Genomic DNA, 27,981 nt, shown 5'->3' with positions numbered 1-27,981 from the left:
TCAACATTTTTGAACCAACTTATAAGCTCAAATCAGTTGATTTTTGTGTTTTTATTTTCCTTAAGTACGCTGAGATCAAACTTGCAGCACAGTCGTTTGTCCAGCAGGTGGCAGTAAAGCAGTTTTTATTGTACTGGCCGCAGGTTTACCTCTGAAGAAGATCAGTTCTCGGTGGCGGAAGCATGGCGCGGGTTTTGTGCGGGGCTGCCTTCCTCCGCTGCGGGTTCTGGAGGTAACAGCAGTGAGAGAGCGTCGATCTAGTGGTGAATCTCACAATGGAGGACGGCTTTAGCCGGAGAGAGGCTTGCCCTGTGAGGAGAGTGTCGGCTGCCGCGGACTTCAGCTACCGGGACTGCGAGCTGCTCTGTTCGACCCCTGGTCGAGGAGGCTACCCTGCCGCGGCCAGACTGAGCCCTGCGGCCGCGGGGAAGATCGTGGAGCGGAGGAAATCAGCACCGCAAGTGGTCCACCAGCGACATATGCCGAGTGAGCCCAAGAAGTTCCACATACCGAGGAAAACCAAAGAGAAAAAGGGTATGGTGCTCCAAATTAATGGTGTTTTAATCTATAAGAGTTCAATTGTCAGACAAGTATGTATCCATTCTCGGACACTTCCATCTATCCTGCCAGTTTAGTTAGCAACAAGGCATTTGGATGCTTATCCACCATAAATAACACTCATGACACCATGAGTGTTATTTATGTTACTCTGTTCTTATGTAAAAAGATTACGTTTAGTTTCCAATCTTTATGTTCAGTTCAGAGATCTAATGTTGTTAAACTAGCGGCTAATGGAATAATTCAATGCTAACAGCTAGCGGTCAGTCGCTTCAGTTACAAGCTTATAAACGTTTTACCATTTGGTAATATTTCATTATTTCAGAACTGTATCTTATTTTCCTGTTGTAGGTACTAAAATATACTTTGATTTTTACCCTAAATACTTGTTTTTGGCTTTGTGTAGATTGTAGTTTTTAGCTAAAGGGAAGTAACCGCCTCCATGTTTACAATATTATAGCAGTTAGCGGCTCGAGTGTCCGGTTATGGATGCAGAAGTTAATGACACCAGAACAATATTACAGAGTTTCTCAAATTCATTTTTATTTTGGTGTACCTCAGATGTAATAATAGATAATAGGCTAATAAATATTACGCTAGCCTTAAGATGGATTATATCCACATGGAAGGATGTGAGAAACCAGTTTTGTTGATGATTTTTTAAAGTAATTCCTATAAACAATGTAAGCCATGATAATTTTATTTACCTTGAGGAAGAAAAAAAAATTATTATTTTGCACTCAGACAAAAACTAATATTACGACCCGCCTGATGGTATTATACATGCGTCTGCTTTGCGATTTTTGCATTTCAGAAATCAAAGTTGCTCCTTATTTTTCAAGGTTTCCCAGATTTGATGACTTTCAGTCATTATCATTTGTCTTCAGTTTACCTCACAAAGGATCTGTTATTCAAGTCAGACAGTTATGAACAGTCAGAAAGGTTCACTTTGGTCTTTCACCTGCAGTGATGTATGTTTATGTTCTTATTGGAAGACAAAAGAATAATCCAGACCAGGTTTTATATATAATTTCAGTTTTTACTTGTTAAAGTTTTAGTTATATATATTTTTTAGTTGCATCATTTAATTTCATGTTGTATTTGTTTTTATTTTCTAACTTGTTTTCCTTATTTTATTTTTTTTTATGCCAGACCAGTTTTATTGCTATCGGCTTTAGCGGGCACACTACAAATAAGCAAATATAATAAAGCAAAAATAAATATACCACCAATCAAATATATATATATATATATATATATATATATATATATATATATATATATATATATATATATATATTTATTTATATATATATTTATATATATATTTATATATATATATAATTTTTAAATTCCCTTCTCACCCACCGCGGGTGGTTCTTATCCTCTGAGCTCGGGTCCTCTACCAGAGGCCTGGGAGCTTGAGGGTTCTGCGCAGTATCTTGGCTGTGCCAAGGACTGCACATTTCTGGACTGAGATGTCTGATGTTGTTCCTGGGATCTGTTGTAGCCATTGGTCCAGTTTGGGGGTGACTGCCCCGAGGGCCCCGATGACCACAGGCACCACTGTGGTCTTCACCTTCCAGGCCCTCTCCAGTTCCTCCCTGAGGCCCTGGTATTTCTCTAGTTTCTCGTGCTCCTTTTTCCTGATGTTGCAGTCGCTTGGTATTGCTACATCTATCACAACGGCTTTCCTCTGTTGTTTATCCACTACGACAATGTCTGGTTGGTTCGCCATTACCATTTTGTCTGTCTGGATCTGGAAGTCCCACAGGATCTTAGCTCTGGCGTTCTCCGCCACCTTTGGGGGTGTTTCCCACTTTGATCCCGGGGTTTCCAGTCCATATTCTGCACAGATGTTTCTGTACACTATGCCTGCAACTTGGTTATGTCGTTCCATGTACGCTTTCCCTGCCAGTATCTTGCACCCTGCTGTTATGTGCTGGACTGTCTCAGGGGCCTCCTTGCACAACCTACACCTTGGGTCTTGTCTGGTGTGGTATATCTGGGCCTCTATTGCTCTGGTGTTTAGGGCCTGTTCCTGGGCGGCCAGGATGAGGGCCTCTGTGCTGTCCTTGAGTCCAGCTTTTTCCAGCCATTGGTAGGATTTACTGATATCAGCCACTTGGGTTATTTGCTGGTGGTACATCCCATGTAGGGGCTTGTCCTGCCATGATGGTATCTCTGGCACCTCAACCTCCGTTCCCTGTTGTCTGAGATATTCACTGAGCACATTGTCTGTTGAGGCTTTGTCCCTGATGTATTTATGGATCTTAGTTGTTTCGTCCTGGACTGTGGTTCTCACACTCACTAGTCCTCTGCCTCCTTCCTTGCGGCTCGTGTACAGTCTCAGGGTGCTGGATTTGGGATGGAATCCTCCATGCATTGTTAGTAGTTTTCTAGTCTTAATATCAGTGGCTTTTATCTCCTCCTTTGGCCAGCTAATTATTCCAGCAGGGTATCTGATTACTGGCAGGGCATAGCTGTTTATTGCGCGGATTTTGTTCTTGCCATTGAGCTGGCTTCTCAGGACTTGCCTTATTCGTTGGAGGTATTTAGCTGTGGCTCCTTTCCTTGTGACCTCATCGAGGTTGCCATTTGCTTGTGGTATACCTAGGTACTTGTAACTGTCCTCTATGTCTGCTATTGTTCCTTCTGGGAGTGAGACCCCTTCTGTGCGGATGACCTTCCCCCTCTTTGTGATCAGCCGACCACACTTCTCTAGTCCGAATGACATCCCAATGTCCGTGCTGTAGATCCTGGTGGTGTGGATCAGTGAGTCGATGTCTCGCTCACTCTTGGCATACAGCTTGATGTCATCCATATAGAGAAGGTGGCTGATGTTGGCCCCATTTTTGAGTCGGTATCCGTAGCCAGTCTTGTTGATAATTTGGCTGAGGGGGTTCAGGCCTATGCAGAACAGTAGCGGGGACAGAGCATCTCCTTGGTATATGCCACATTTGATGGACACTTGTGCAAGTGGTTTGCAGTTGGCTTCAAGGGTGGTTTTCTCTAAGCATTCAATGATCCAAGTATGCGGCATTGAGTCATAGGCTTTCTTGTAATCAATCCAAGCCATGCACAGGTTGGTGTGTCGGGTTTTGCAGTCTCGGGCAACTGTGCGGTCTACGAGGAGTTGGTGTTTGGCTCCTCTGCTATTTACACCGATACCTTTCTGTGCCGTGCGTGATAAACACATCATGTGTTTATCCATGTGTTTGCTTATCTTGGCCGCTATGATGCCTGACATGAGCTTCCATGTCAGGAGAGGCAGGTTATTGGTCGGTAGTTGGGTGGGACTGGACCCTTTGATGGATCCTTCTGGATTAGGATTGTCCGCCCTTCAGTTAACCATTCAGGGTGAGTCCCACTTTGTAGCAGCTGGTTCATTTCAGCTGGTTCATTTGGTCTGCCAGTCGCTCATGGAGGGCAGTGAGTTTCTTTAGCCAGTAGGCATGGATCATGTCAGGCCCTGGTGCTGTCCAGTTTTTCATACCTGAGACTCTTTCTTGGACATCTGTCACAGTGATGGTTACCAAGGCTTGCTCAGGGAGGTTATTATGGTCCTTATGGTAGAGAGATCAACCACTGTGCATTGCTGTTGTGGGACGCCTCCCTTGATTTTAGCCTCTAACCGTCTTTTCCATGGTGGGTATTGGTATCTTATAGCCAAGTGTCTCAAGGATCACTGATGCTGATCACTTATGGTAGAGAGATCAACCACTGTGCATTGCTGTTGTGGGACGCCTCCCTTGATTTTAGCCTCTAACCGTCTTTTCCATGGTGGGTATTGGTATCTTATAGCCAAGTGTCTCAAGGATCACTGATGCTGAGTTGTAGATCAGCTCATTGGTTTCTGTTATGGTGTTGGTAGGGATTGTTCTCAATGCTGCATTCACATCTCAGGTCAGCAGCCGTCTCGTTCAGCTCTGATTCGCTCAATGGGGCCGTGTATCCCCTGACTGGGTGGGGACTTGTAGTTAAGTCCCCACAGTTCTGACATCCAGGTTCCTCCTTTTTGCCGTAGCATTTGTGTTGTATTTCGTCAATCTCAAGTTGTGATAGCAGTTGCCGTTTGCGGATGTTGGAACACTGAGCTACTAGCGCTTAGTGTTGACTGGGGATGTCGAAGTAACCATTCCTTCACCAGTCTTTGCATGTAACCTCTCTGATTAGGGTTACTTGAGTAGTAGCATTCCAACAGATCCACATTTTCATCTCTCGCCCATTTCCGTCTTGTTCCAGTAGCCCATTTGTCATCAAGGTGCTCTGGTTCCCCAACACCTGACGCAGACCTTGTTTGGCCGGGCGACGTTATGCATTTTTGTGTCTCTCATGGTATGAGGTAGGCAGTAGCTTGAAGGGTCTTGCCTAAGGACCCAGACTGGATTCGAACCCTGCCCTCTCGGGTGATATACCGATGCCTTATCTATTGAGCTATCCAGCCAGCTATAGCTCTAATATATATATATATATATATATATATATATTTCCATTTAAGAGAAAAATAAACTGTTTTTGAATGTAAATATGTTCTACGCAAAACTCCACAAGTGGCTGTTTAACCTTCAACTGATTCAAATTCTGTAAAAAAAAAAAAAAACTCCAATTAATCACCTTTTGCTATCTAATTATTAATCAGTTAATCAAAAAGTAACCCACAGATCAGCCTCGCACTGTTTTGATGTTCAGCCCAGCAGAAACAGCTGAGTTTTTCTCATGATGGTAGAAATATTTTATCGCTGCAGATGCGTCCTTTGCCACAAATGATCAGCTTTCACTAAAGAATGCTGTTGTTGCATTTTAGTCAATAACATAATAAATGTTTCTTCTTCTTCTTCAGCTCTGTTCCAGTTCGTCTCCACCGAGTCCAGGGAGTATGAGGACATGAAGACCATCCTGACGTCCGGCTACATCGACAGCAACTCTTCAGGTTGCTTCACTTACAGCAACCCTCAGCTCGTCCACAGTGAGCTGCTGGAGAAGGAAGTGAGCAACGAGCTTGTTGTTGCTTTTTGTTTCACTAGAAAACATTAAAAAGTCTCTTTTTACTTATCAGCTTAAAAAAAGATGTTTTGGTTCAAATATTTTCAGTGATTTCCTGATCATATGTAAGCCTTGAAACAAAACCACCTGGTGCTGCAGAAACAAAGGCATCAGTTGAATTGTTAGTAGCCGGAACACATGATGGACTTGAACTCTGGTGACTTGATAGAAAGGGCTAAAATATACCAAATTTAAGCTGCACCATATATGTTGTCATTACAATATTCATAAAGCAAAGAACGGTTAATAACATTTGGTTAATATATTCCAAATGTTGTGAATAGCTCCACCAGTATAGCCGTATTTCAGATATGCAAGACAAAAAAAAAACAAATCAATAATTATCAGTATGGACTGAAATTAAATGCTTATATCCTGGGATGTTTTTCAGCCATGTTGTCCAGATCTACGTTGATAAGTGTAGAGGATGTTTAAGGAGAGAAATAAACGTGTTAAAGTTCAGAATAGTTTGTGCTCAGTTGCATTAGTTCCTTGGTTTTTACCTGCCGAGAAAAACGATGGTTTATGTTTCAGTTCGTGGAAAAACGGAGAGAGATGAAAGCAGACGGAAGGACGGATAAGGAGCTGGAGGAGAGCTACTGCTTCCTGATGACTAATTCAGTCAAGGTGGGACAATTAAGCAGCTATGTTTTCATAATAAAGAAAACAAATTCAGCTTTTTCTATTGTCTATTTAATTTTAAGTTGTTTTTTGTTTACTCTTGCAGCTGCCTGTTCTTTGTGAGAAGGGACTAACTGTCGGTCGGAGCAAAAACACGGTGCTGGGAAACCCAAGTAAAGGTAGGAGACATTAATTCATCTAAAGTTTACTGTCATACAGCTGATTGTGGTTCTTGAGGGAATGTTAAAACTTTGCTCCATTAAGTGCATTAACTCAAAATCAGCCCTCACAATAAACCGTCCTTATTGGCATCACGTCTATTTTCTATCATGTTGCATTTTTTCTGCGTTTCCATTGTTTTTGTGGCACATCAGTAATTTTTGGCTGAGAAGTTGAGACTTATCCGCCATGAAACAGCGCTATTTATGATCAAAACTTAGTGAGCTCGTCGAGTGTTTATATTTCAAAACAGAACTGCATAAAGTGAATTTTACGTCTCATCTTGGATTCTGTTTGGACCGTTTCTCTTTACCGTTATGAGACACGGCCGCCATCTTTGTTTTTGAATCAGTTGGCTCCGCTACTGGGTGATCAGCGGCGCTGGATGGCGGCAAAACTGCAACACTGAAAGAAGGTTTAAACGCGCCTTATTAGTTAATCCAATGGAAATTATCCTAGTCTAATAAATAATTTATCGATTATTATTTTATTTATTTGATTCAAACATGTTTACAATTCAAATACCAATATACATATTATATTTAGATATCCATTTGTTTGAAAAAGAGGGAGCAGAAGTATAAATTTATTTTATCCTCCATTTTATATGCCTTACTTTTTTACACATTATTCTTTATTTTAAGAAAATAAAATATATAAAATAAAGCAAACAATAATAATAATAATCTTAAGTCTATTAAGATTATTATTAATCTTAATTAATAATTAAGATTATTAATTAATAATCATTCCACATGTATTTATTAAGTGGAATGAACATAATAAATATATTATGTTCACATAATATATTTATGGGTTTAAGCCAATAAAAAGAAATAGGGATTATGTCATTTGAATGATTTTTGTTACTGACGAGCTTCTTATTGACCAGTGATATTGATCAGAGGCATCAAACAAGACAAGCATTGCTCTGAAACTGGAGATGGGGAGGAGAAAATGTCTGTTTTCCATCAAAAATATATAATAAAGTTTATGGTGGCCTAATAAATTTGGAAATATTTCCAGTGAAACTATTTTTAGTTATTTTAAAAATGTTTCTTATCATTAAATTGCAGGATTTCTTTCAAATCTGAATGTCCATCCCACTGGACATCAAGACTTAGGGCATAAGTCTTGATGATAACTAAATATTAGCCAATACGTAATTATCTAGTCTCAATATGCAAAGAAAAAAAAATCTGTAAACATTTTATATCTTATTTGTGGTTTAAAAATTTATTTTATTGCATTTTTTTATTTTAGTTTTTTATATATAGGTATAAATGCTGACATTAGTTTTTAGGTTAATCCCTAAAACATATGGTGACAGAGCGATGAAAATATTTTTTTCTTCCTATAAACTGTTTTATAGACATTCTTTTACTTCCAGCAGGTAGTTTGAGGTTGTGTGGTGTTCAGAATGAGCTTGTTGTTGCAGGCGTGTATCTGTCAAGGTTTTCGGATCTGCTGCAGACGAGACCTTTGACCCCTGGGACGACCGGGGAGCTCCTCATCCTCAAGGTGATGAAGGTAAGCCAGCTCCCAGGTGATGCTCGTCATCATCAGTGCCATTTTGTTTCAGTTTTGAGTGTTGTGCAGCGTCTGCTTCGGGTTTCAGGGAAAGGTGAAGAGCATCTACGAAAACATGAAGATCCTCCAGGACCCGACGCCTCGCTTCGACAGCCACATCGCCAAGAACGCCAGCAAGGTCACGTCGCTCAGCTGCTTCCGTGCCTACGAGCTCACGCAGGTGACTTCCCACAATGCTCAGCTGCTCGTATCTGGCTGCAAGCATCAGCCAGTGGTCTCATCTCAACACCTTGTGTGTTTCCGCTTGTTCCAACCGCAGCAATACTTCTACGAGTATTTGTTTGATGAGCTGCGGGAGCGGCCGCGGCAGGTGTGTCCGTACGCCGTCGTCTCCTTCCACTTTAAAGGAAAAGACGCGCCTCTCTCCGTCAAACCCGCGGCGCCCGTCAGGTACCCAGATCCTGTTGAAACCAGAAGATCTGTCATGATCAGTTTTAAAAATGCGACTGACTCACACGTGGTGTGTTCACAGAGTGGGGACAAAAACAGGATTTTTGAGTTTCTGGTCCTGATTTATCAGGATGTTGAAGTGGAGAATCGATCGCTGTACAGTTTTCACTTCATTCGTGGTTAAAATCAGGTTTTTCAGCACATCTAACCCATAAAACTGAAACGATTAATTGTGATGAATCAATTATTGAGATAATCGTCAACTAATTTAGTAATCGATTAATCGTTAACTGGAGAATATAGAGTCTAAAAAAGGCTGTTTGGTGAAAGACAAAAAAACAGTTTGAGCTATAATTAAACCAAAACTGTACAAAAATATGTGCATGACTCACTTTTTCTCTCCACTCAACTTTCTGTAATGAAAATAATCAATTTAAAATGAAAAATCTTTGATTTCCTTCCCAGAGCTCCTCAAGTGGCAGTTTTGTCTCCTCAACTCTTAATTAATGCTTAATAAACATTTATTAATGATTTATAAAGTGCTTAGAGGTGAATTAATAACATATACGAGCTATTTATTAGGTGATCCTTATTGTAAAGTGGTACCATTTTTCTTTTGTCAGATTAATCATCAAAATAATTGATTACTAAAATAATTATTGCCTGCAGCCTTAAGCTGTTACAGAAACAGATAAATGATGGGAGGAGCATCTATATATTCTATATATATATATATATATATATATATATATATATATATATATATATATATATATATATATATATATATATATTATTTTATAACAGATCCGTTGGGTGCAGTTTAGTTATGTGTTTATTTTACTTTAGCCAAGTGTTGTGTTTACACATCTAACTGAAGGCCATGGCGTCTGTCTACCCAAATCCTATGTTGTTTGTTTTTTGCTTGGACTGTTCTGAAATGCAAATTTCTCCCCTCGGAGTTAATAAAGTATGTTCATTCATTCTTAATGATCCTAAAGATAATTTTTAGCTGTATTTTTAAAAAATCTCAGTCTGATGTGACGTCGTGGTCTGTTTTTCAGGTCCAGCAGTCAGTTCTCGGAGAGCAGCAAAGGTAAACTCAGCTCAGCTGTTTTCTGTTCTTTAGCTTCAACCCGACCTCACGCGGCGTTTCCTCCTTCCTTCCCTGCAGGGTGCGCTCAGTTCACCGTGTGGACCGGAGATCTGGTGAAAAACGAGCGGGTTCTGCTCCAGGTCTCCCTCCAGTCCAGCTCCACTCCTTCTCTGCCCCTCAGGCTGTGAGTCCCACACAGAACAACCCCTGACCTTTGACCAGGAAAGGGGAAACAAGTTTTCCCCTCAGCATCAGAAACCTAAAGACTTTCTGATTCCTTATTTAGTTAGTTTGTTTTTTGCTCGTTCTTTTAGGATGTGCCTTTGAGCGTGCCACAATAAATTGATGCATAGTTTCCACAAATCTGAACTGGAAGTGATTCTTGCTACTTAACCGCCATCTTGGTAGGCAAGTGCAGTGGAAAGCATAGGAGACCAATGGCTTTGAGTCCAACAAAAAGACACTATATTGACACTCTTGACCAGTGTGCAACAAAAATGTGTATCAATGTGGTTTGTTTATTGTTGGCATAGCAACTCCATAGCAACTGTCATGACAGTTAGTCACTGATACCTACCAAGATGGCTGTCAGCTTCAAAGTTCCCAGAAGTGGGACGTCACATGTGAACTTTATAATAAATTAAAATGAGTGCATTCATTTTAATTTGCACAGTCATTAGAGACGCTGCCCTTTAATAACGTTGAAAAGCCGCCATTTTGAGAAACGCTGCAAACGCTGGACACCCCGCACAAAGTAGTTAGTTTGCACTTCTTGTCACTTTTGCCATTTTTTTCTGTCTAAGCTGAATGATTGTTATTTTTTTAAAGGCAATTGGTCTTTGTTTCTTCTGTATATTTAAAATGTTTTCTAGTTCCATTGGTAAAAGTTCTTTAGAAATAAAAGTTTTATTTTTAATCTTTGAGTGGGCACACCTGCATTAATCCATTATTTTTATTCTTATATTAGTTGAAATTCGTCTCATAATAACAATATTATTGTTTATTGCAGTAACTTGTCACACAATTTATTGTCCAACAATTCTTGTTATTGTGCAGCAGTAGTTTATTTAAATACGCTCATTTCTGAAGAACTGTTCCTCCTTCAGACCCGAGAAGTTGGACATCGACTCGGTTGTGACGTTGGATGAAGTGACCAACCTGGTTCCCTCTGCTGTGTTCTCCTTTAATACCTACCGCAGCAGCAAAGAAGGTGAGCAAACCGCCGCTGAGGGTTTAAATCTTCATTTCTGTTTTTGTGTGTACTCATTTACGGTGAGTTTTTAAATGTGTGTGTGTGTGTGTAGTTGTGATTGACGGCTATTACTGCAGCCTGCTGGAGGTGATTGACAGAAATCAGTCCTCTACTAACGTAACGATGCTGCTGCGGGAGCTGGAGACCAAACAGCTGGTGGGTAAAACTCAAAAATTAGAATGTAGTGAAAAATATTCAATGTTTTTATAGATTTTATAGAGTGGCATATTTCAAACTTTTATTTCTTGTAATTTTAGCACTTTTGGCTCTTAATAAAAAGCAAAATTCAAATATTTTTTTTCTCTTTAGGTTCTGGTGAATCCGCTCACAGATAAAGGTTTCCTCTTCCTGCTGTCCAGCGTTCAGATGGCCACACCGACGGGTAAGACATGAACGAGTCGCTGCATGTTTTCTGAACACATAGTGGTGGCAGCATCATGCTGTGGAGAGGGATTAATGGGAAGATGGATGGAGTTAGATTTGTGTATATTGGTTTTGACACTTAAAATGTGAAAAACGTTTAACAGGCGTGAATATTTTTCTGTTTTTGCATAAAACAAACATCGACTGATGGCAGACTGAGCTAATAAATGTTAGCTAGGACTGAGCTAATAAATGTTAGCTAGGACTGAGCTAATAAATGTTAGCTAGAACTGAGCTAATAAATGTTAGCTAGGACTGAGCTAATAAATGTTAGCTAGGATTGAGCTAATAAATGTTTCTGTGCTTTCAGAGAGAGGAGAGAACTGGAAGAAGAGCCTTCAGGCCTTGTTTGTTTTCCTGGAGCCCAGAGACGTTTCCACATTCCGTGAGTAAAAATAATGAGAGGGACAAGTTAGATGTTTAGTTCCCATCTGTGTGAATAGACAGAAACTGTCAGGCAGCTGGACTTCTTACGAAACCTTAAGAAAGCAGAAGTCCAGTGTCCTGGTACTGAAGAACTCTGAGTTAGACATGGTGTCAGCGCATCCTTAAAAAGTCTTACATTTATTAGACAGTAAGTTGGCCTTAAATTTGCTTATTACAGGTCTTAGATTATGACGTGGCAGGATTATTTAATCTTTTATTTTCTATGTAGCTTTCTGTTTTCTTGCAAATTTTTTCATAATATGCTGAATAAAAAAAAACCACAATTAAATCTTAACATTGAATACTGACTGAATAAACAAAAAACTGCTTTTCTCATATTAACAAATTTAGACATATTTATAAAATCTAACAAAACTGAGAAATGAAAGGTGAAAAGAATAAATGAAACAGTTAATTCCCATGAACAGAGATCAAGCAGCTCAGCTGAATGAGCGACATTAAGCTGATAACTTTAAGGAGGTTGTTTAGTGTTTATACTTCATGCAACACTAGAGTCTGTTTGGACTGTTTCTCTTGGATCCTGGTGCCATCTATGTTTCTGTGTCAACTGGCTCTGCTTCAGGATCACCAGCACCGCCCTCTGCTGGATGGAGGCCAAACTACCAGACATCTAACATTAGATGAAAGAAGCTTAGATATTCTGTCATCTAACGTCCGCTTACATGAAGGAGCATCTAAGCGGACATTACTAGCTAATTGAATGCAGCTAATTTTAATGAAATAAACCATTAATTGATAATTAAGTTGATGAATTGTTTGAATACTGTGAATACAAAAGCAAAATGTTTCTTTGTAACTCTCTTTTCCTGCAGCGTCACGGTGTTCCTCCTCCCAGGACAGTTTACCATCCTCTGCCTCGCCGATGCCGCGCCTCTCCGACTTCCTGCCAGCTCTGCACCACTCCCTGGTGAAAACCCGAGCCAACCCGCCGGCCAACCTCTCTGCTGGTGTGGAGCTGCAGACGCGCGAATACCTCAGCGGCGTGACCGCCGGCAGCGTACGCTCTTTCGTCTCTTAATAGGAAAAGCCTCTTAGCCGCTCGTTTTTAGACGCGTTTCTGAAACTGGATGTGTTTGCAGGTCCAGCCGTGCCCCATGACCGAGTACGACTCGGTTCTGGACGAGGAGACCAAGCCCTGCCCGCCCTACCAACGGCCCAACACGGACAGCTACTTGCGCTCCTACCTGGCCAACCCTGCCGCCTACATGCTGTCGGCAGCGCGCGCCAGGCAGGCGGTAGAGGCGCTCCTCGGACCCGAGCCACCGCCGGAGAAAACGCCCAGGAACAACAGAGGCCCAACTGACGTGGCGGGACACAACGCTCATAAGGTGAAATAACCGTCAGACATTTAAAAAAGGCATAGGTCTCATGTGATGTCACACTTGCAGGGACTTTGTAGCAGCTATGTATGAAGACAGCCATCTTAGTAGGTATTTGTATCTAACTGCAATGCCAGTTGCTATGACAACTATAAACAAGCCACAAGCTTAGAACTAGCTCTCGCCTTGTTCCTATATACTCAATAAAAAAAATAGAAGTACATTACAACTAATACTCGGTTACTGGTTTTGAATACTCTACTTTCTTTTTGTTGGTCTGGAAGCCATTGTTCATCTATTCTTTGCACTGCGCTTGCCTACCAAGATGGTGGTTCAGTGGCACGGATCACTCCTGGGTCAGACTATGTATGACAGTGAGATACATATACATATAACAACATCATCTCTGGGATTGGTTACTTTCAGGGTTTGTACAGGTTCTTGAAATCCTTGAAAGTCTTGAATTTCATTTAGCTGTTTTTGAGGTTTGGATAGTGCTTGATTTCTGTATAAAGTCCTTGACGTTGCTTGATATTCAAACTGCACAGTTTTGTAATAAAGTTTCTAACGTTTGCTTAAAAGCCTAAATTTGGAAAACGTTAGTAACAGTTCTCCAAAGTGTGGTGCTGGAAAAGTTTGAAAACTTACCTTGAAAATGTTTGAATTTTCTTTTAGGAAAAATGTTTGAGTTTTTTTTTTGTCTGATTATTGAACAGGTGCAGCAGCTGTTGGACCAGATTCTGACTTGTAAGAAAAACGCAGAGGCGGAAGTGAGGAGGGAGGATGGCGATGGTTTGAAAGCTTCGAAGAGGAAGATGGATCAGAAGACGGCGGAGAGGGCGCTAAAATACTTCAAGGCGTCTCTTGAAACAGGAAAAGCCGACAGGATTCCAGGTCAACCGAACTTACAGTTTCTGTTCATGAATCTTACAGCTTTTTCTTCTGCAGCACATAAACTGGTATCACTCTGATTTGATGTGTTATGCAATATTATTGCATTTTAGGTAATAAAATAATAAAAATTATTTTTTGTTTATATGCGTCTTTTTATGCATTTTTGATTTTAAATAAAATAAGCTCTAGTTGTTAAATGAGAAATCTGCAGAATGTGCCAGATTTTTAATTTTTTTACCTGATTAATCATTACTGATTGATTACTAGAGTAATCATTAGTGGATGCTCTAATTATGTCACCTGCAGCTTAATCAGTTTTAGACCAACTTAGTGCTTTTCAGCTATAATACAGGAAATTGTTCCTAAAACTAAAATAAAGTTAGTCATTTTAATACTTTTTGTTTTTATGACGATCTAACATCCTCTGACAGTTTATTTATTGTTTTCTGTATTTATTTGTTTTCTGCCCGTTTTTTTCTTTCAGTTGGAGGAAACAAAACCTCTGTTACATCTATAATCACCTCGTTGGGTTTGAAGGACGTGGATCTGAGGGAAGACAGATCCGAAGTAACTGTTAAATTTCTCAGACAGCTGAAAGGTGACAGAACCTTTTATTTCTTGTCTGTGTTCAGTGACTTTGTTTTTCTTATCTGAAAGCGTCTGGATTAATGAAAAGCTGATAGTTAGGGCATGATATCGACCTGGTACGGCGATGTTGACAGTATTTTAATGCATTTTCACGGCAGGACTTGTTAATGCTGCTAATCAGAGTCCCTCTGAGGCGATAGAGGACGGACTGAAGGAGTCGAGTCCTTTCGGTCGGCTGGCCATGAAGCTGGGCCTGCCCACTAACTGTGACATCGACCTGAGGAAGCAGGAGGAGCTGGAGGTAAAACATTATTATTTATGGTTTCAGAAATGAAATATTCCGGCAGAAGTCTGTGACTAAAAACAGAATACAATCTGGATTTGTTTGAAAAAAGAGCCAAGCTGTGATGTATCTGGTACATCAAATGGTCTGCTAAGCTAACTGGGCTTCAATCCCAAACAATCTACCTGGGGGGGGGGGGATATTTTCACTGAACTAAATACATGGTACAATTTTGTGTTTTTGCAGCGTGATGTGAGTTCAGTTCAGTCTTTTAAAAAGATTCAGTTTTAATTATTGATACGTTCCAATTTGATTCGAGTTATGAAATAAATCAGTGAAGTTCAGTTGAGTTTTTGCTCACACAGATAATAAAGTTTTCTTCCCAGCAGTGATTCAGTTCAAATTCAAATCTACTTTATTGGTCCCAAAGGAAAATTAAATGTTCTTGTTACTCATATTAATTCAAATTCTTCAGAGATGGTGATGGAGGTTGGCAGGAAACATCTCCTGTAGCGGTCTGTATTACAATGACTCTGAAGAAGCCTCTGACTGACGTCACTCTGCTCAGGATTTGGTTGGAATGACCAGATATTTCCTGCTTTGAATTTTATTAGTATTGCACAGAAAATATGCTTCATATTGCAACAAAAAGATGTTGGACTCAGTTTAATTGAGGGGATTATTTTTAGACTTGAACTCTTTGATAATCTCTGTTACTCAAAGGTTTGAATGATGACAGAAAACAATGTGTGTGTGTGCATGTGTGTGTGTGTGCGTGTGCGTGCAGGAGCAGACGGCAGGCAGCGTCAGCAGCCTGGAGGGCTTCAGTCCCGGTTCGCACAGCGGGGAGCCGAACTACCATGGAGGAAGAGGAGGAGGAAGGCTGGGGAGGAAAGCGCCGGCTAATGAAGAGCAGGAGGAGGAGTGGGAGATCCCGTGGGTCCTGATCCCCATCACAGGTCGGTTTGCTCAGCAACGCGGCTGAACATCTGCTGCAGATCAGCGCCTCGGCCCACCGGGGATTTCCTCTGATTCAGGACTAACGAGTCGTTTCTCCTCATCCACACAGCAAAAACACAAAATCTTAAGTGTTTCTGGTCTAATTTCTACCGCAAATACATTGGTACTCTTAAAATAAAACTAAACTAACTTACAAGTAACTTTTCAACAAGAAATAGGAGCTTGTTTAAAGTCAATAATTCCTTAATATTGATTAATATCGGCAAATTGTTTCACTTATTACATGGGAAAATGTCTTGTTATAAGTTTTGCAATCTGAACTACAACTTTTTAATCAATATTAAAGAATTATTGACTTACAATAAGCTCATATTCCTTGCAAAAAGACTAGTAACTTAGTTTTATCTTATTTCAAGTGTACTAAAATATTTGCAGGAGAAATTAGACCAAAAACACTTTTTAAGATAAGACAAATAAGACAAAGGCTGTTTGCACTGACTGTTACTTTATTAATAATATTATTATTATCAATATTGCCATTTTTGTTGCTTTTATGATTATTATGTTTTTTTTCTGTACTTATCATCAACATCTAAATAAAAAAATAAACACATCAGTAGGCCTGTCATAGTATAAAATTTAACTGGACGATAAATTGTCCCAGATGTTATTGCAATAAACGATAATATTGTTTTGAGACCATTTTCAAGTAACATACTAATTACATAACAATACAGGGAACTCATTTACAAAAATCAGTAAACTTTAAATTGTAATGAATATTTAACACTGCAGATGGAAGACATTTTAAATATCCAAAATTAAACAAAAACAATAGAAACAACAAAGAAAATGAATTGTGAAATCTCTGTAAACTAAATTCTCCTTCAAAATAAGGGCTAATTGAGACCAAACCACCAGACTCAAAAATTTTAACATTTTGAATCTGGTCTTATTGTTTATCTCTCAAAAGAGAGAGAAATTGTGATGTGAAGCAGCAGAAACGTTGTTGTTAGGATGCAGACTGCGATGTGAAGCAGCAGAAACGTTGTTAGGATGCAGACTACGATGTGAAGCAGCAGAAACGTTGTTAGGATGCAGACTACGATGTGAAGCAGCAGAAACGTTGTTAGGATGCAGACTACGATGTGAAGCAGCAGAAACGTTGTTAGGATGCAGACTGCGATGTGAAGCAGCAGAAACGTTGTTAGGATGCAGACTACGATGTGAAGCAGCAGAAACGTTGTTAGGATGCAGACTGCGATGTGAAGCAGCAGAAACGTTGTTGTTAGGATGCAGACTGCGATGTGAAGCAGCAGAAACGTTGTTAGGATGCAGACTGCGATGTGAAGCAGCAGAAATGTTTAGTCTGGTTTCTCCCTGCAGGTCTCTCTTCGGAGCGATACTCACAGCGGGACAGGAGCCTCCCGCAGGACCCGCGTTTCCAGCACCGCGACTTGGCCACCGGCGTCACCGTGACGACCAAGTTGCCCAGGAGGAGCCCCGCCCCGTCTCCGGAGCGGAGCCCCCCTCCGTCCTACCTGTCCCCCGAGGCGACACCTCCTCCCTCCCCCTTCCAGTGCTCGTCGCCCATCCCCAGCCCGCCTCCCTCGCCGTCCCAGTGCCCCTCCCCCGACCCCAGTCCGTCGCCGTCGCCATCCCAGTGCCCGTCCCCGGACCCCAGCCCACCTTCGTCTCCGCTCACCTGCCCTTCGCCGCTGCCCAGCCCCCGCCCTTCTCCCGCCCGCTCACCGTCACCTGAGACCAAGCCGCCGCCCTCCCAGCGGTGTCTGCCCGCTAACGAAGTGAAGCCGCCTAACGAGCTGCAGGTTTCCCCCAAGGAGTTTCCAGGTAACATTCTGCAACCTGAACTCAGCTCAGCTGCTGATCCATCTTTAACCCGTCCAGAACCTCCAGAACAGAATCGTTCTGTTACCATTGGGAAATACATTATTTAACTTGACCTTTGACCTTCACAGTGGAGCAGTTTATTTTAGGGTCGGGAGGATATAAGTATCATTTAATTCATTGGGATCAAGAAAGTAATTTTGAACTTGAATCAGTCAATATCAATAATTATTGATTAGTTTTTTGTTTTATATATGTGAAATACAGCAACTACTGACCGAGCTACTGAGTTGGTAGATTCCACCAACCTCGCTAAAGCCTTTCCTCTGCCTACATCTCCCAGAATGCCGTGAGGTTCTGGATAGGAGTCCAGTGGAAATTATTAAATATTTCCACTGGACTCCAATCTACTGATTGGATTGGGGTTCAGTGGAACTCCAGTTCACCAATGCGACCAATATAGAAAATATTGGTTGTATTTTCTATTGATACTGATCACAAGTTTTTTGCAATATACATTGTTATGGATTTATTCCTCCCAGAATCCAAAAACATGACTGTTACACTGCAAAAACACAACATTTTACCAAGCATTTTTGTCTAATTTCTAGTGCAAATATCTTAGTACACTTAAAATAAGACAAAACTAACTTTCAAATAACTTTTCAACAAGATGTAGGAGCTTAGCATATGGCAATAATTCCTTACTATTGATTTTTTTTAAATTACTGGTACAATTGGCAGATTATTTTACTTATTTCAACATGTATTAACTGGAACTAGAATTTTTAAAATCCATATTAAGGAATTATTTACTCAAAACAAGCTCCTTTATTTTTGCTGAAAAGTTACTTGAAAGTTAGTACACTTGAAATAAGACAAAACTAAGATATTTGCACTTGAGACTGGATCAAAAATGCTTGGTAAAATTTTGTGACTTTGCAGTGTTTTGTGGAGCCACACACAGAACCGATTTCACTCACCAACATTTAAAAGTCAGACGGGAAATCTCGCAAAATCTCTCAAGATCAAATGTTGGTTCGGCATAAACAAACATGGCCGACTTAGAAGAAGCAATGGTGACAGTTTGTGGACTATTTTTAACAGAGAGAAAACAAAACAATGTGTAATTTCCCTTCACTTTGTGTTGTTCTGTCTCATAAAATTAACTTAAGTTTGTTTTCGTTGGTGTGGATACTTTTTTTAAGTGATGTCACTAATTGTAAACTTGCCTTCAGGAGAGTCGAGTAAAACTGAGCTGAAGGTCCAGCAGAAGGAAGTTAAAACGGAGCCAGCATCGGTTCCTGCAGAGATGGATCCGTTCTCGGTTCTGCCGTGGAGGATAAGATCTTCCCCGTCCAAATCTCAACGAATGGAGGAATCGGAAGGAGAGGCAGAGACACTGGTGAAAGTAAAGGTTGCAGCAGAAGAAGAAGAAGAAGTTCATCTAGAGGAGGGATATGAGGAGGTCGCTGAGCGGAACCAATCAGAACCGAAGGAACCCGACGGCGGCTTGTTTGGCCATCCTGTCAGAGACCTGGACAGCGTCGTGGACAAAAACCTGATGGAGTTTTCCTCGGACCTGCATCTCCTCTTGCAGGATGAAGGCGTCAACTACAGCCTCCCCCCGTTGCCGCCGGCGCCGCTGCCGCCGTACGCATTGCTGCCGCAGTTTTCGCCCTACGTCTCCTTCTACAACCCCTGCCCTCCGGTCGCCGACTACGTCGGCTCGCTGCACAACAGCATCGTCAGCCTGCTGGCGGCGAGCGAGGACCGCGGCGCCCTGGCGGCGGCGAGCGAGGACCGCGGCGCCCCGGCGGCGGCTGTCGGGATTCCTGTCGATGCCGCACTGGCCAACACTGTCAGCGACTTTGTGGCCAGCGTCAGAGCAGGGAAGACTTCAGCGGGTCGGACCGCCGCTACCGAACAGTTCTCTGACTGTGACCCAACCTCTGGTTCTGGGTCCGCCTGGGGCCGCGCGGCTCAGCCTCAGCACGGCGCTGCGGTTCGGACCGTGCTCTGCTCACCTGCAGAGGAAGGCGGAGAGACTCTGACGGGCGCGGACCGCACCATAACCATGTCAGAACTTGGATCTGGTTCTGAAACCCAGCATCCACAGGTCGCCAGTCCGAACCCCGCCTCCGCCTCGGTTCTGGAGCCAGGCGCGGCACCCGTCCCATCGACTACACACATCAGCTCTGTGATCGACCGGCTGGAGCCGAACGTCTTACACAACCTGGCGGAGATCCTGAAGGACATCAAGAGGAAGACGCCGCAGTTCTACGTCCACTGCCCAGAACCGGACGACCCGGTCTGCAAGGAGGTCAAGGTAAGCTGGGAGGCCCGCCAAATTCTGCTGGACAACAAACTGCCCCAGAAGTTATTATGATAAACGATAATATTGTTGTTTTGAGATAATTTTCTAGTAATATAATGGTAACACATTCTCAAAGGTCCATAAACTTTAAATTCTAACAAAACACTGAACCTGGAATATAGAAAATACATAAACAAACAGAAACAACAAACAGCTTCATAATCTTGGTCTGACATGTAAAAACAACTTTAAATTATTCAGTCAGTAAAATGAGGAGTATAACAACCAATGAAAAATAAACTGAAACTGACAAAAACTGATACTAATATTATATCGAATCGGTGCGTCTCCAGTTAATACATTAACAAATAGCTGACTCTGCATTTAGTAAGTTCTTCAGTTTGAACATATTTTCCCAAATACAGATAAAAATTGCTTTAAATAAATATTTAAGCACACAATCTTTATCTTGAAGGTGATATTTAAGTCGCGGGCCGGATTTAGCCCTCGGGCCTCGAGTTTGACACACGTGGTTTATGCGTTGTTGACCTGCAGGAATATCTGGTGAGCCTGGGCAACGTGCATCAGAGTCCAGCGGACTTCCTGCACCAGGACAACACGGAGAACGGCCTGCTGGTCATCATCAAGAACCAGGACATCGCTGGACACGTTCATCGGGTACCTTAATGGACCTGCATGATGCTGAAAAACGCACTGCAGTGAAATTCAGGCTGTTTTCACACCTGACAGTCCAGTAGATTCAGTTCAATTAGGAACCAAAACTGCAACATTTGTTACATTTTCACTGAGTCAAACCAACCAAACTAATTGAAAAAACTGTTCCCCTTCTCGCCTGGGGGGGGCGCTGCTCCAAGAACCAGTGAAGGAATCAACACAAAACTGCTAAAGACACTGTGCACAACTTCCTTCTTTGTAAAATAAACGAAAATAGAGTAGCATGCAGCTTTCTAGCTAGAGTTAGACATGAGTAGAAGCAACTAGCTGGCTGCAGCTACTCACGCAACTACCAATGCTGCTTCTCACCTCTACTAAAATGCTAGCTAGTAAGCAGCTAATCATGTCTACTAACTCTTGTAGAGCTGTAGTTTCCATGTCCAGCTGATGTAAACAGTGAAGTAACCATGCCTGTTGCCCATGTCAGATTCCAGGCCTCATGTCCTTAAAGCGACACTCCTCTGTGGTGTTTGTGGGCATCGACTCGCTGGATGACATCAAGAACAGCAGCTGCATCGAGCTGTTTGTCTCCGGAGGCTGCATCGTCTCCGACGAGCTGGTCCTCAACCCGGACGTCATCCCTCACAGTACGTAGAGAATCAGAATCGGTTTTGTTTTTGTTGCTTTTCCGTGTGCCATAATGAGCTATGATGTGTTTTACTGCAGGTCGACTGGCTGCTCTCCTGATGCTCCTGGAGAAGCACAGCTCCCCAGAAAGTCTCTGGAGGTGGAAGATCCACTGCAAAACCCACAAAAAGCTGAAAGAGCAAGCCAGGTACACAATATAATTTAAGGTGTAGCTTTCAGAACAACGCCTCAAACACAGATTCATTGACTCCAACCTTTAAAGGAGACCTATTAGGCTTCCTTGAACAAGTTAGCATCAATCTTTGAGTTATACAAAATAGCTGCACCACATTTCTTTGCACAAAATTATTCCTAGACAGTGAGATGTTAGTCTGCTCAGCTTTCTTTTAGGGCATCCAAATAAGCTGCTGCTGCCCACACCCCCAACTCAATGTTTATACTCATACGTGAAAATGACTGCAGACAGATGTGCAATTATACAACCGTAGAGCTTCCTGCATAGCCAACTAAAATGTAGTAAGTCGTTTCGGGATCTTAAGTCAACAGGAAAACACTTGTCTTTTCCAGCAGCCGTTGTGCAGCACATAAAGAGATAAAGCCATCTCATCAAAGTGCTGGAACGCTGCTGGGGTTGCTAGGTAATAGGCAGAACTCTGTTGTTGCTTGGTAACAGGCAGAATTCTGCTGTGGTTGCTTGGTAACAGCTCAGCGGTTTGTGACTTAACATTCAAGAGATTTTTGAAACAGCTCACTTTCCACACACCAAAAACATTAATTTATTGCGCTTGGGTTGTTTATAGAAGCAGTTAAAATGCAAAATGAAGGAAAAAAACTTGTGTTGCTCTGCTTCTGCTGAAAGATTTCAGATTCGATGACCCTAAGGTCATGTGTGGAGATGGTGCAGCTGCTTTTCCCCCCAAGTTTTGATGTTTGTCTGTTCAGGTTCCGGAGGGACGCAGCCAACCTGCTGGATCTGCTCTCGGCGTACCAGAAGCGGCAGATCGTAGAGTTCCTGCCGTATCATCACTGTGACATGACAAACCATCAGTCGCCGGACCTCGACTGCCTCACCGAGCTCCAGGCCCGATACACGCAGTTCCGACACACGGTCTACCTCACTGGTACGGCAGCCGCTCTCACTACTGTATTTTTACTGTAGCAAAAATACACAACCTTTTTGATTTTTAAAACATTATTACATGTTTTTCTGGAGTTATAAATGAAGTAAAATGGTTTAAAAAAACACAGTAGAGCATTAATCAGCTTCAACTGACTGTTTTGCTGTTTCAGTGAAGATTTCATATCATTAAAGTTGCTTTATATCCAGCAGTCTTCAGCTAATGCGCTAGTAGGGGAGCTAATTTAGCGCTTTAGCTAACTTTGAAAAGGTTTAGTTAACTTGGTGTTCTGTGTTGAAACTTTACTGTTACAAATTTTTCAGGTAGTTAGGTGTTGATATTTATGTTATTATTTTTATGAACAGCAACTCCACGTTATTGGTATTTTTCTCCAATAACATTATTGAAAACAGGAAACCTAGGAACAAAATAAAACAAACATGTAAATTATGTCAGAATTAAATAGGTGTTCAAGGGTTGTAGTATTTACAGGGCAAATATAATTTGAATTTAAACTTGATTTAAAAATTATACATGGTGTCATATAATTGTAGATAAGAAAACAAGTTTTGTGTGAATGGATGTGTAACTTATTCCCAAGTTTGGTGCATATTCTTCTCTGTCCAGATGACCTGATTCACAAAGCAAATAACTGATGATTTGGTGGAGAAAACTTTAACCAAGCTGCACGTTTGAGAACTTTTGAGAAGTGTTTTGATTATTTGCAAAGATGCCTACGAATGCGACTGAGCACCATCAGATTTTAGATTTCTGGAGGTTTCACAGAAGCCAGATTTTCTCCAAACCTCAGGTATCAAATGTCAGTGATTTTTTTTTAATTTCATTTCTAAACTCAGAGCACTCCTTCGATAAGTTTCCTGTCTACTCCAACGGGGGGATCATCGTGGCCGCGATGGAGGAAATCGAGCGCAGCTTCAGCCGGCTGGTTGGCTGTCTCAGCGTCAAGGACAAGCAGTTGTTCCTGGAGGATCTGCTGGCTCCCAAAGGTCAGTTCCTGCTGCTCCAAACCTGGCCTCCTCAACCTAGAACTTTATTTTAGCCATGCTTTGACATGGGTATAAATCACCTTTATCAATGAATGGAATTTTTGGTTTTGGAAAGTTTAATTTGAGGAAAATCTGGATTTTTGCGCTCCTTGGATTCCCGTAGTTCAGTGATGTCAGAGCAGCCATCTTGTTTAACAGCTTTTATTTATTTGGACTTTGAATTCAGATCAACTCTACGACGGAGTATTATATTTATTTTTTTAAATTGAGAATAAAATCATAACAAGACTAAAGTTGAAATTTTATGAGAACTCCAACATGTTTCCTAATGACTTATGATGCAAACAAACTTGTTCACATTGTGACGTTAGTGGAGTATCAACAAAGTTTTGCGCACATGTATAATGGAAACACAGTTTGTCAGGTATTAGAGAACTATGTAAATATTTATCTCACTTTAAAGCAGGGATTTTCAAACTCATTTTTATTTTGGGCCACATTAGCATCCCAAATGTTCTTAAAACATTCTGGTTGTGCCGGTTAATATCTGTTTAAATCACATTGATTATGGACTAAAACTTGATACCAGACTGAGGCACAAGAGTAGAAGAAATACTGCCACCTGCAGGTTGGAGTTAGCATCCCATAATCGCATTGTTTTTTATCATTTTTGCAGCAATTTGCAATTAACTCATCATTATGTATAGGGGGGGGAAATGCATGGATCTGTTGATTTTGCGTGAATTTCGGCAATCATAGAATTGCAAAAAAAGTGGAGGGACTGATTGATGTAGTGTTGCAGTAAACAGATAAAAAAAACTGATTTGACTGATCAATAAACTTCAAATTCTTATGAACATTTAACACTAAAACTGGAAGACAATTTAAATATCCAAAATAAATAAACAAGCAGAAACGACAAACGATGCGAGTTGTGAAATCTCTGTAAATATGAGCTAATTGAGACCAAAACACCAAAGTGAAAACTTTTACCATCCAGTTTATGGTGGAAAGAGAGAAAAGAAAAAAACAATAAATAATCAAAATAGAGATTATTGGACTCGTTTTGATTTATCATGTGGTTAATTGATTTATTTCTGCGTCCCTCTGAAGCCTAGAGAAGCTCCGGCGGACCGGATTTGGCCCCCGGACCTTCAGTTTGACACTAATTTTAGCGTCGCTCCTGACCTTCACTGTTCTGCTCCGTCTTCAGGTCTCGGCCAACAGTCTCCGTCCACCGCCGCCGATCGCCTCCACCCCGTTGCCGATAGCAACCAGACGCCTGGCGTTCTGACCGCCTGGCCCCGCGCCCCCGACCAGTTGGCTCCGGATGCTGGCAGCGAGCGTGTTTCCGTGACGACCAGCAGAGACATGGAGGTGCTGCAGCAGGCCATCAAGGAGATGCGGGCGGAGCGCCTGAAGCAGCTGCAGCAGCTGCGGATGCAGCAGCAGCTGCTGGAGCTGCAGGTGGAGTCAAGCGACGCTGCCCTTCCTGCCGCTGCTGTGGAGGGCGGTCACCTCACACCGCCCACGGACCGGGCAGCACCGCCGGAGTCGGTCCGGTTCACGCCCGGCAGGAAGGCTGTGACGGCGACGCTGGACTTGATTCACTCCGGTCTGCAGCTGGAGACGTGGGAGGGCGAGAGGTCGGAGGACAGAGGGCGGCCCACTCCCACAGAGGGACACTCGGCCCAGAACCGCCCAGAACTGTCCAATCAGAGCGCAGCTGCTCGGTCAGCTGACCCAAATGGGCCGGACTTCGACCAAGAACCGGACCGACGACAAGAACCCGACCGATCATCAGGCTCTCCTGAAGAGGGCGACGTCTCCAGGTCAGTTCAAGGTTCCTATCCAGGTCGGATGGGGTCAGAGGTCACAGGGTTAGATTCTATAGTTAGACAGACGTAAACAAAGATGAAGTAAAAAGGTCAGAGGTCAGACCTAAACGTGGCAACAACAAAGGAAGTCAGGAGAGATGCTGACGGTTTCCCTCTGATTGATAAATTTATTTTAAAAAGTTAAAACTGGAACGGGAAGACATTTTAAATATCCAAAATAAAAAAAACAAATCAACTATGGCTAAAATGATTAATAGATTAATTGATTTTTGAAATAATTAACTCATTTAATAAATTAATTAACTGGAGTTTTCTGAATCAAAAAAGTTAATTTGATTATAGAACAACAGATCAGTTTAAGCCGACACTGCAAAAAATATAATGTAACATTTTGCACTTAAGATAAAAATAATCTGTCTGTAAATATTCACCCAGAAATCCTCACACTGCAGAGTTTTAGCTTCACCTGGTTCACATTCTATAAAAATCTATTAAGCAGCTTTTGCTGTCCAGTTATTAATCAATAAATCAATAACAGTTTTTATTTCTCAGAATAAATTTCCTGGTTTTACCTGGTCATGTTTTCTCCTGCAGATCCTCCCAGTCCAACCAGCAGCCACCCGTCGGCGCCGAAGCGGCTCACCAGAGCAGTGCAGAGTCCCGGATCCCCGTCTTGATGTACCGAGATCAGAACCAGCCGGGTCCGGCTCTGTTCGGCCAGCCGCCACAGCGGAGCGTCGGCCTGCTTCAAGCCCCCCAGCTACCGCAGTTCCACGGCCAGCATTTCCACACCGGACCCTTACTGGGAGCCCTGCGCCCGTTGGGGGCCCTGCGGGGCATCATGGGCCCCCCGCCCATCTGGCCCGGCGGGCTGGCTCCCACGGCCAGCCCCCTGGTCTGGGGCCTGCAGCAGCCGGGCGTGGACCTCCTGGGCGGGTTCTACGGCCCTGCAGGTCCGGGCGGGAGCGCGTACCGAGGCGCCCGGCCCGGCGGAGGTTTTAACAGGATGTAGAGGAGAGCCGGGTCTGTTGATCCGGAAACAAATTGAACACAAAAAATAAAGATTATTATTATTATTATTATTATTAATAAACAACCTGAGGGTTTCAGTCATGACTGTTTACAGAGTCAGAATAAATCCGGATCATTTCAGGAAACACTAAGCAAATAAATGAGCAGATGTAAATATTTACCAGCGTGTAAATAAGCAAAAGTTTTCAACGTTTTCAACAAACAGCGCAGATGTTTTCACTGTTTGATGGACATGAGCTGCTCGCGCTCTGGAAACTCAAACCACAGGAGGACATGGGGCTGCCTTAAACCAGTGGATGAAAAGAAGAAGAAGAAGAAAAAGTCGTTTTCCGTGCTGAATGTTTGGTTTGGTGCACTGGGAGCCGTTTCTGTTCTGTTGCTGTAGAAAGAAAATCTGTAACAAATGGTTTTAACTTAAATCAGTTTTTATGTTTTGTTTTTTTTCTATATCAGGTTTTTGTATTAAAATTCCATGAAAACAGAAACATGTTTTTCTTTCCCTCTGTTCAGAATGTTGAAGCATTTTGAGGATGAATGATTTGTCTACAGAAGGATGAGGAAAGGGATTAGCGGGACCCAGGTAACCCCAATCCCACACCTGATCACAGCAAACCTCATATTTTTAATAAAGTACATTTTCTATTACAATTTATAGTTACTTTTAAGCAGCGTGATTATGTCCCAGTAAATAAATGTCGACTGGGGGTGCAAACCATTAATAAATTATTATTGTCAATTAGTGGTTCATTAGATGATAATTAATTCCAGTGAATCAAGTAATAAACTAGGGGTGCTCACACTTTTTCCTAAAATGACCAACCCAAAGCAATCTACTTCAAAAATGCAAAACCGTTTGACGGACATGAGCACAAGATATTTATTTAGAAATATATTGAGAATTCTTATATATTTTACTCCTTATTAAAGTGATACGTTTTTATCTTATTACTTGGTTCAGCTTTCTAACTTATTTTTATACCTTTCCTTAAGTTTAAGAAAAAACTTAAGGGTAAAAATTGGAGGAAACTCGATATCTAGCTAGTTTTGCTACGCTCATCGCCGTTGTTTGCGCATGCCCAGTGACGTATTTGTCAGAAAAGTCTCCTTCTCTTTGTTATATTGGCAATTGACAAAGAAGTCAATATTGCCGCTACCAGCCATTTCAATCAATTGAGGCTGACGTCTAGTTTTTATTTTTATGTCATAAGATGAGGGCCGGCCCAAGGCCGCTGAGGGCCCCAGGACCACCAAGGGTTATAACTATGGAAGTAAATATGTGCCATCAGGATTTGTTTGAAAAATGCCTATGAAATTTAAATGTTGCATATTAGTGCTTACCTTTTCACTGTTAAAATAAATTCAGAATATATTTTTAACCTAAAAATAATTCTGCGTCATTATTTGTACATGGTTACAATTTTCATTTATTAAAAAAAATTCACATTCCTATTTCAAAGTGATCAAATTTTCAATATAATTTTTTTTTCAGTTTCAATTTTCAGTGTTAAAAAAATTCAGCATATAAAAAAAATTCCAACTTTTCAACATTCAAATGCAATATTTTCAGTGTCCTCCAATTCAACTTGCTCAAATTCAGCGTCTAAAAATTCTCTGTAAACATGGCGAGGTCACTTCAGGTCACAGACATTAGCAATGGATGTCAGATCCCAACGTCCAGCTAGTCACGTGACGCAACCGTCATATTGAAGAAATAGCAGCGTCACGGAGGCTGGCGGCCGCAAACCCAACGGTGAGTTTAATGCTTTCATATTTCTGTAGTATATTTTATTTTGCGCATGAAGTTTGATACAT

At 41.7% G+C, this 27,981-nt stretch overlaps 1 protein-coding gene across 1 annotated transcript; it reads left to right on the top strand.

Annotated features, from left to right (window-relative positions):
- The first annotated feature begins 159 nt into the window (after window positions 1-159).
- Window positions 160-27,491, top strand: LOC102228991 (protein TASOR-like). The gene is made up of 28 exons (XM_023325215.1): window positions 160-534; window positions 5,402-5,547; window positions 6,139-6,231; window positions 6,332-6,404; window positions 7,883-7,974; window positions 8,063-8,194; window positions 8,294-8,424; window positions 9,489-9,520; window positions 9,599-9,704; window positions 10,627-10,730; window positions 10,825-10,928; window positions 11,082-11,154; window positions 11,506-11,580; window positions 12,455-12,639; window positions 12,722-12,970; window positions 13,678-13,855; window positions 14,340-14,453; window positions 14,602-14,744; window positions 15,514-15,685; window positions 17,073-17,537; window positions 18,773-19,863; window positions 20,407-20,529; window positions 21,014-21,173; window positions 21,253-21,361; window positions 22,117-22,295; window positions 23,150-23,299; window positions 24,513-25,131; window positions 25,732-27,491. Exons 1-28 carry the CDS (start codon window positions 276-278, stop codon window positions 26,147-26,149), a joined length of 5,775 nt encoding a protein of 1,924 aa, XP_023180983.1. The 5' UTR covers window positions 160-275; the 3' UTR covers window positions 26,150-27,491.
- The last annotated feature ends 490 nt before the right edge of the window (window positions 27,492-27,981 follow it).

This window comes from Xiphophorus maculatus, chromosome 20, assembly GCF_002775205.1.
Source record: "Xiphophorus maculatus strain JP 163 A chromosome 20, X_maculatus-5.0-male, whole genome shotgun sequence".
Taxonomy (NCBI): Eukaryota; Metazoa; Chordata; class Actinopteri; order Cyprinodontiformes; family Poeciliidae; genus Xiphophorus; species Xiphophorus maculatus.
Note: the sequence above shows the minus strand (reverse complement) of the source record. Positions and strands in the feature narration are given on the sequence as shown.

What these genes read in the sequence shown, in the direction of transcription:
- LOC102228991 (XM_023325215.1), top strand. Translation starts at nt 276, where the DNA reads ATGGAGGACGGCTTTAGCCGGAGAGAGGCTTGCCCTGTGAGGAGAGTG. An exon ending in GTGCCTACGAGCTCACGCAG is followed by an intron (nt 8,195 to 8,293) that starts GTGACTTCCCAC and finishes TTCCAACCGCAG; the next exon opens with CAATACTTCTACGAGTATTT. An exon ending in GGTCCTGATCCCCATCACAG is followed by an intron (nt 15,686 to 17,072) that starts GTCGGTTTGCTC and finishes TTCTCCCTGCAG; the next exon opens with GTCTCTCTTCGGAGCGATAC.